The sequence below is a fragment of the Rhineura floridana genome, chromosome 9 (assembly GCF_030035675.1).
Source record: "Rhineura floridana isolate rRhiFlo1 chromosome 9, rRhiFlo1.hap2, whole genome shotgun sequence".
In the NCBI taxonomy this organism is placed as follows: domain Eukaryota; kingdom Metazoa; phylum Chordata; class Lepidosauria; order Squamata; family Rhineuridae; genus Rhineura; species Rhineura floridana.
In genome coordinates this window covers 40,092,620-40,102,128 of record NC_084488.1, presented here as the reverse complement: position 1 = coordinate 40,102,128, position 9,509 = coordinate 40,092,620, and the positions used below count along the sequence as shown (strand labels likewise).

Below are 9,509 nucleotides of genomic sequence, written 5' to 3'. Positions count from 1 at the left end.
GGGCAGCTTAGAGTAGTATGCACATTGAATTGGGGAAGGGGCCCATTTGGCCCTGCACAAGGCCTACGCGTGCATCTCTTGCTGGGGAAAAGTGATACAATGCATACATGGTCCAGCCAAAGATAAAAGTGCTCATGTCCCATTCATACAGTAAAGTGCATGCTCACGTCTCCTTCTTTCAATACCAATAAACTTAAAGGTGCTTAACTTCCAAAGGCTATGTTGCTACCAAAATAATTCCAGCATCTCTTAATGTATATATCTGAAAAGATCAACCACTTAAAGGGCTGTGTTTAGTGACTGCCATGGTACATTTTCTGAAGGGTTTTTCAGACTTAAAAATAATGGGGTGCATTAGAGTAGCCTGTGGGTTGTGGGTCACATGACAAAATCTTCAAACTTTGTAAGTCTGAAAATTTTCTGACTGGAGCACTTTGTGCACAGAATAGTTATCTTGGAGTAGTTGCTGTTTATCTTAGCAAGAAACTATTCAACCAAGTATATGTGATATGGTCCTTTCTTACACAGGGCAATTTGGACATGCCCATATGAAAATCTGGGACACAGATCCATTGCAGTGTAGCAATACTTCCGTGGTCAGGATTCTATGTCAAAGAAAATCTGCTGTATTTGTAGAGCAGCTTAACACGCTGGGTTTATTATTAGCTCTTTGTCTCATTCCCCATGCCTGAAGATCAACCATGTTTAATGGAGGGGAAATAATTGTCATTTTTGCCTCTGGAGCTGAATCGTATGCCTATCATCAGCATTTGTCATCCAGCAATTTTGGTGTGGCATGATGCTGCTGTATGCTTGCTACCTCATCTACCTAGTTTTTCTGAATGTGATTATTCCTGGTTAAAGGGGGCTAAACATTTGCAGGGAGTTTGGGGTGTGTGTTGTGGGATTACAATACTCTTTGTAGTCTGAAATGGTAGTGCCCTGTAAGAACTATACCATGTTTTTGCTGAACATAAAGATAAGCTATAAATGCTTGACCATTTTTTTTGCCATCTTTGTATGATGCTCAGCTTCACTACAAAGCCACATGCAATTTTTAATATGTGGACATTAGAATTACCTGTACATGTACAAAAGCCAGGTTTTTTTTCTTCTGATTGCATTGTGGGCTTATCCACATGGGAGCCTAATTTTGTACTAAAGAAGCTGCTTTTACCATCACAATAGCTTTTCAAGGTCCACACTTCTTGCTCAATGGTAGTTTCCAGCCCACTGTTTTCCATTCACACAAGTAGGCATTCCTCTGGAAAGGTTTCGTATCACTGTTTCCTTGTGGCCTGCCCCAATTTTACATGTTTACCCCCTCTGGAGTATCCATATTGCTAATGGAGAAGGGGAGGGTTTTTTGTAAGTTTGTTTCTTGTCAATTGCATGCCTCTCCTGGCTGAAGCTGGGAGAGTGTGGGGGTGCAATTGACATGAAACTATTTATGAAACTGATGAGAGGGGCGAGTGAAAGGCAAAGTAGGCAGCGGCTGAAGCAGCTTTTGTGGGCAGCAGAAAGAGAGGGAGTGGGTGATGGGGCATAAGAGAGCCCGCCCAATAAAAAAAAAATAGAAGCAAAGTGCCTACATTGAGGAGTGCAGTGAGGGTGAGAAGGTTTTTCCTTTCCTTTTCGCATTATAATTGGACTGGGTTGATATGGATTTAAAGGAAAAACTGTGTTATAGCTTCTGCTTGCCTGCAACGTCATGTGAATCATGCAAATTACAAAGGGATGCAAGTAGCACCAGACACACACTAAATCACTGTGTGGATGAGCTTTGTAACATTGTTAGAGTCTTTTCTCTTATTAGAGTTTTCCAGCTTATTGGAGTGCATGGCTTTGGAATGGTATCCTATTTAGTGTAGCAAAAGAAGAAGAAAAGGTGAGAGTGCATACAACAACCCTAAACAAATCAATAATCATGTTCCCTGTGCTGAAATATACTTACATGTTCCACTGGCTTCACAAAACGCACTGGGTCATTGCTTTCTTCATGATGCCTTGCTCTTTTACAGGGCAATGAATCTTGCTGCTCAGTATTTTAATTCCAACATATTCAGCTTAAATGTGTGATGCTGTACAGTAAGGATGCTAATCAAAAAGACACACCAATATACTCCAAGCAAATTTTATTAGAAGTCTATTAAAGGGAAAAACACAGAGACCCTTTGCATGTAAGAATTCGAAGTCAATTACCTGAAAGCCAGGTATGAAAAATGTTCTATTAAAATCAGATAGAGTAGAAACAGTGTTTTTTTAAAATGTCACAGGCAACAGACATTTAAGTCTTCCATCATAAATGGCATTAAGGATAGGTATTGATTTCACAGCAAAGCTGCATGCGCATCTAATTTATAATGGAAAGCCTTTGAAATAGAAAGCTTTTGCCATGAAATTTTCAGTAATAAAGGTATGCTGCACAAAGATGATTAATTGTTGCATTGACATTTCTCTACAGTAAAGACATATGTACATTTCTTTTTTAGATTTGGCTGGTAAAATCATATTATACTTCATAAAACGTTTGCAGCAGATGCTATTTTACAGAATTGCACTATCCAAATGTGCTTATACATAAGGGGAGGGTAAATAAAATTAGGATATGATATTTTATTAGTGGGAGGGGGTAGGCTGTAGATCAAACAACTTGCTTTTTTCTTCTTCAAAAAAATCAACAATAAAATGGCTCTGTACAAAAAAGCCAACATATGTACAAAAGACTACAAACATTTGTGAGATCTGTCTTTTACCCAGAAAAGGGCTTTGTTTTGTTTTTGCCTTCTATAAGGTGCCAGCAAAACCAAATCTGGACTGATCTGCATAAAGCCATTGACATGGGAAATCATGTGTCTTCCATCATACGCTGTAGATGTGTATCTTTGCATAAGGAAAACAAATACTACATTCAAATATTTGATACTATTTCATGGATAAAAATCTACCCACATGTACCAGTTTTCATCTTTGTGCCTTTCTGTTACTTTCTTTTAATGCTATAGTGCTAGGAAGAAAATATTGTTCAGGTTTATTAATTTATGTGCATACGTATGTGATAAAATAATAACATTATGTGATACTTTGTCGATTTTCCAACCCAGTGACTGTTACAATAAAAACAACGTACTGACATTGCCTTTTTTTGCTGAAACTCGATATGATAAATGTTGAACACTAGACTTTCAGATACTCTTTTGCACTCACAACATATCTTTTATATCGCAGAGAAATGTATGACATCAATAGTTTCATTGTTGGCTTGCTTAACTGTTCATGATTTTCCAGTATTTTTTTATTTTGCTTTCTGCACTTCCTTGATGTTAAGCAATAAACATGGATTCCTTTGGATAAGCTTGCACATTTCACTGATGATGGAAGTGGGAATTTTGAAGAGTTTCCCTGTAAAGAGAGATATGTATGCTGCACTTGCATTGGAAGCATCCACTTCTCTTTGCAAAGAGATTCATACGTCTCACCCCACTTACGGCATTAACACATGCAAATACAGAAAGTGCAAATCAGTCATGTTTCCTGTATTTGTACACATCATTAATATACAACTTATTAATTTTCCCTGTAGAGAGACTACACTGATTTAGGAGCATCCATTTTCCCCATACATGCCTATTTACTTCAGACATTAATGTGTCCAGATGCAGGAAATGCAAGCTATCTTTTCTGTATTTACACATATAATTCATGCACAAAGCTGCCCTTAGTTGGGGGGAAGGAAGATTTAACCAATGTATGACCTCTGTTCATTCAAGCCTTATGAAATCTTATGAAAGCCTTATGAAATTGAAATGCAATTGGAAATCATGGATTTTCAACTGTTAAGAGTAATTCTCCTTTTGAAACACTCCAGTTCGAAATTTTACAGCCACTCTGCATATGTCGCAACATACAAGGGCACCAAAACTATATTTTTTAGCAATTATCTTATTTTGCCAATGGATAAAAAAGGGCAAACGTGCGACACAGCAAAGTGAAACAACGAATGCTTCTCAACTTAAAAAGAATGTGAAAACTCAAAAACAATGGTGAAAAAGTAGTAAACCACAACCTGATCTATATATTAAGTGAAAAAAAAAAGATAAAACATTTTTCATTAGTACTGCAAATACCCTAAAATAATATGGGTAACTGCTTGGAGTGTCACAATGTACCTGTCATTTTTTCTTATTGGCATGTTTCAAATTGGTAGGGGCAAGCAAAGATTTACTGCACAAAAAAAGATGTAATTCCTCTTGTTTCATAAAAGTTGAGTTATCCCATCGTAGCCGTTACGGTAATACTGCTGGCTGGCAGATGAAGATGGGAATGATGAGGATGAACTAGATGACATCTACTTGGAATTGCAAAGCAGGAAAACAGAAGGCTGGTGGAGCATGTTTTCTAGCAGCTTGATATGCAGATGTGTTGCAGAAATGCAGCATAAATAAGCAGGAAAAAACCAAACATTTCACAGCCTCTTGACATAGTTTCCAGGGAAAGTACCAAAGAATTTTGTTCTTCTGGAGGTTCCTGAAAGTAGAAGTAATAAGTGAAACATGGTAGTAGTTGTAACATGTTGCTCTCTAAAGAAGATAGCCTTTGTGTTTCATTACATGGTATTTCATTAGTATATTCAATACTGTATCATTTGGAAAACATGTAACAATACATTGAATAGCAAAATGGAATTCAGTGTCACAGTAATCCAATAAAGGTATCACAGGTGTGGGGAACGTTTGGTTCTGTCATCAGCCCCAGGAAACATGGCCAATGGCCAGCGAAGATTGGAGTTGTAGATCAGCAACATCTGGAGGGCCAAAGGTTCCCCACACCTGAGCTATAGGTACAAAAAAGGGAGAAGTGTAGTCTCAGAGACTTTCGCTACAGCAGCTCACACTGCTGAGGAGTCAAGCCATTTAATTTTTTTTAAAATGTAGCTTGCCTCTTCAGCCGTTCAAGTGGATGCAGCTGAAATTTCAAAGAAACTTCTGACAACATACATTGTTCTTCCCACCTCTTATATACAATGCTTTTTAACAGGGAACAATTGTTAATTACAGTATCAGGAAAATTAGTTTTGATCTATGTAGCTTAGTACTGTTTATATTAATAGTTAGTTTAGTTTCCTTGTAACATGTCATACAACTCGGTTTTCATCACTGCAAAGACTTTCACTCCAATTCAATGGCTCCTTGTGTAGGCGCTTCAGTTCCCATATTAAGCTCCCAAAGTTGGAAGGGGTCCCCATTCTCATAAGCAGTTCTATGCATGTGAGTGCAATAGACTGATGCTGTCTCCACCAAAGTTAATGGGGAACCCTACTATGGCCAGTGCTTCAGGTGGCAATGTCAGGTATTTGCCAAGGTGCAAATTTAGGGGGCTACTGGATTCAGAACACTGCCACCCAGGCCTGGTGCCAGTGGGCAGTCAGGTCGGGCACTGGCCAAGGGCTCATGTGAGCCAGAAGGGCCCCTCCTTAGGCTGGGAAGGTGGAGCTCCCACTCCGCATTCCATGCCAGCATCGGGTTGTGGGGCAAATCATGCCCAGTGACCTGACCCTGCTGCAGATTGGGATCTCCACCCTTCTCAGGCACCCCTCCAGATGCAGGCTTAAATAGGCCCACCTGCCCCACCTACCTCCCACATTACCACATCAGCGCTTGCACACCTGCCATCACCCAAGATGGCAGCAGGGGCATCCCTAAGGGGTTGACCCCCCCCATCTTGGCAGGCATGCATGCACAGAGCACTGATGCGGTGATTGGGGAGGGAGGTGGGGCAGGCAGGCCTCTTTAGGCCTGTGCTGCCTACATTGGGAGGGGGTGTTGGGAAGCATGACAACCTGGGCCTGGGGCAGTCTGGTGCCCAAGTGCCCAGTCATGCCTGGTGCCAGCCCTGCTGCCAACTTTGCTGTGAATGGGGATTTTGAGAATGTGTTCTCATACCAAGCATGGCATTTGCCAGTTAGAAGAAGTCAAACACACACTGCTTCTGACTTGGCCAGGTCTCATACAGTGACAGTGTGTATACCTTGCCAATCAACTGCTCATGCCTGGGAGGATGCAGGACCCCAAACATCGCACATTGCTGGGCGTACTGCTGTATTACCAGGGACTCGGATGCAAATGATTTAGGGAATTTGGGGAGCTCATAAAAAATTTGGAATTGGGCCTGTGTGCAAGTTCCATATGTTCTTTAGAGCATTTGCGGAACTCTGGACTGGGGGTGATACACATCCTGTGTGAAAGAATTAAATAAAGATTGCCACATTCTTTCTAAAAGGCATGACACAATTCATACCAGGAATTTCTGAGAAGATCCTAACAGGGCTATTTTTACTGCAGGGATCTCAGTAACTCTGATTTGCTAGCTATAAAGTATCATGAGTATCCAGCTACGTAATCTTTTGAGGTAGGACATATATCCTAAAGCACTACTAAATTTAAAATAAACATACCCACAAACCATCCATCATCACATTTTTCCATCACATCAATGACATCTCCCTCTCTGAGCTCCAATTCATCTTCGTTCCTAGGAGTATAGTTATACAGAACCTGAAACCTTAAACAGGACAAATGGATGCATTTAAAGAAAAAAACCCGAGCACCTTTCATTTTTACTCAGCTGGAAAAGCTTGTTAAATAAATAGTCCTTTGAAGTTAAAAATAGACCATTTATGAGGCTGCTGTAAAGACCACAACTAGAAAAGCATATGAAGAGTTTGATCACATAAAGCACAATACAAATGCTAAGTATTATTTAGTTAGCTTGTCAATCCAGCTATTAGCTACAATGTAGCTCAGCTCATAATTCCATACCCCCTTCTATTCTCTTGTAGATGGCTGTATTTTAACATAATAACTGTGCAGATGTTTATTAATTTGCCACAGGGAATCAAGACATTTTCCCAAGAGACAGAGGCTTGGATTGTAAGGAAAGTTAAATTAAGGAAGGACGTAGAAATTCCGTTCTCTCACCTCTGCAATGAATAATGTGAGATGAGAGGTAGGAAGGTAGATAGGTAGGTAGGTAGGTCTGTGTGGCTACTGGGGAGGAAGAATTCTCCAAAATCAGTGTTGTATTTGAAGAAACAGCTCACAGAAGGAACATTTTCCACCGCTCTCTTCAGTAGCACCCCTATACCCCAGCCCATATTGTTTAGGACGGCTCCATAACCCTCCTTTCAGGGGATACAGGGATGTACTGTAGTTCACTGATAAAGATTTAACACGCAGGGTAGTCAGATCTTACACTTCATTGTTAAGAATTACAAGTGACAGCTGCAACAAAATGGACCATTGGTCTCACCTGAAGGGTGATTTTCATAGGAGGAATCCCATCATGCTGGATTATAGCTCGTCCTATCGTCCAAAGGCAAGAATGTTTCTGAAGTCAAGACTAGGGCGTCAGGCCCCTCCCAGTCTCCAGTTCATTCTCAGCGAGTCCAAAGAGATATATCTAAACATGCAGGAAAAAAGGCCAACGGGCCTAGCAGCAAGAACATAACATAATAATAGTAACATTAATAATATCTGACTCTAACCTAGCGAAAACAGTAATAGAAGTCTTGACTTCACTAGAGAATTAAAATTTAATGTAATATAATATAATATAATGACGAACTGTAATATATAAACCATCCCAAAAATTATGTAGTTATCCTCCAACTGGGAGGGTCATGATGGGATTCCTCCTATGAAAATCACCCTTCAGGTGAGACCAATGGTCCATTTTCCTTAGGAGGAATGCCATCATGCTGGATGTACCAAAGCAGCCCATAACAGGGAGGGACCACCCACATACTAATCGTCATTAAGAACCTGTTGCAAAACTCGTCTGCCAAATGAGGCATCGGCAGAGGCATAACGATCTATTTTATAATGCCTTATGAACGAGTGTGGAGTAGACCAAACAGCAGCTCTACAAATATCGGCAACAGGAGCGTTAGTAGCAAAAGCAGCCGAAGTGGCTGCTGATCTAGTGGAATGAGCTGTTATACTAGGCGGAACTGGAATCTTAAGGGACTCATAGGCTAAGGTAATACATGCACGCAACCAGCGGGATAAGGTGGAATTAGCTACTTTATGCCCCATAGACCTTGGATGAAAGGATACAAACAAAGACTCAGTCTGTCGTATATCCTGGGTCCTGGACAGGTAGGTCTTGAGAGCCCTCCGAACATCCAACGAATGCCAAGCCTTCTCGAGCGGATGAGTAGGATTCGGACAAAATGAAGGTAGAACAATGTCCTGGTTGCAATGGAAAACTGAATTGACCTTGGGACGGAATGAAGGATCAGTTTTCAGCACAACAGAATCCTTGTGAAAGACACAGAGGTGGCGAGCAGAAGACAATGTGCCCAGTTCCGAGACTCTTCTCGCCGATGTAATCGCAATCAGGAACAGGACCTTGAAAGACAACAGACGTAAAGGCACAGTCCTGAGTGGCTCAAACGGAGGACGTTGTAAGGCCTGTAGAACCTTTGACAAACTCCATGATGGAAAACGGTGAGCTACAGCCGGCGAGCGTAGAGCAGTGCCTCTAAGGAAGCGTTTGATAAACGGATGTGAGGCAACAGGGGCGTCAGTGGAAGATACTGAAAGAATGGACGACAGGGTGGACGCATGTCGACGTAATGTATTGGGTCTAAGTCCCAACATGAGGCCCCTATGAAGATATTGCAGCACTTGTTGTACTGTAGCCTTGGAAGGATCGATGTGTTGAGACTGACACCACCTGGAGAACACTACCCAAGTATGCTGATATATACGAGTGGTGGATGGTCTTCTCGAGGCCAAAATAATGTCAATAACAGCGTCTGACAGGCCGGCCGATCTCAAATGTCCCCGTTCAAATGCCACGCTGTTAGGTTGAGCCACTTGGGGTCCTGATGCCATACTGGGCCTTGTGATAAGAGATCTGGCCTGACTGGGAGTGGCCAGGGATCCGTCACCGACAGTGCCAGGAGATCCGAGAACCATGGTCGACGGGGCCAATATGGTGCTATCAGAACCAGCTGTGCCCTCTTGCGACGTACCTTCCGCAAGGTTTTGGCTAATAGTGGTATTGGAGGGAAGGCGTATAATAGTCCCTCCGGCCACGGCAATGACAAGAGCATCCACCGCTTCCGCTGTCGTGTCCAGGTATCGAACGAAGTACCTGGGTAGCTGGCAATTGCGACTGGAAGCAAAGAGGTCGACTGAGAAGGGGCCGAATCGACGCTGGAGAAGATGGAACACAGTCGGATGAAGTTTCCATTCTCCCGGAAAGACTTGTTGTCTGCTGAGCCAGTCTGCTGTGAAATTCCAAATTCCTCTGAGATGTTCTGCTTTGAGGGATTGCAGATGTTGTTCTGCCCAGTCGAATATGATGGAAGCTAGGCTCTGTAGAGGTCTGGACCTGGTGCCTCCCTGTCTGTTTAAATGAGATTTGGCACACGTGTTGTCCGTTCGAATGAGGACATGGTCCAAGTGGAAGAGAGACTGAAAATGAAGCAGAGCTAAGTGGAC

The 9,509-nt window shown here is 41.9% G+C and overlaps 1 protein-coding gene across 9 annotated transcripts in view; it reads right to left on the bottom strand.

The window, feature by feature from the left end:
- Nucleotides 1-2,118: 2,118 nt before the first annotated feature.
- SORBS2 (sorbin and SH3 domain containing 2) overlaps nt 2,119-9,509 on the bottom strand; it is a 128,058-nt gene continuing 120,667 nt past the window's right edge. For all 9 annotated transcript variants that reach the window (XM_061585106.1, XM_061585107.1, XM_061585112.1 and 6 more), the window contains 2 exons: nt 6,455-6,561; nt 2,119-4,527 (listed from right to left, as the gene is read on the bottom strand). In XM_061585106.1, the coding sequence (XP_061441090.1) occupies nt 4,466-4,527; nt 6,455-6,561 (169 nt within the window). In that variant the 3' untranslated portion in view covers nt 2,119-4,465. The remainder of the gene's footprint in view (nt 4,528-6,454; nt 6,562-9,509) is intronic.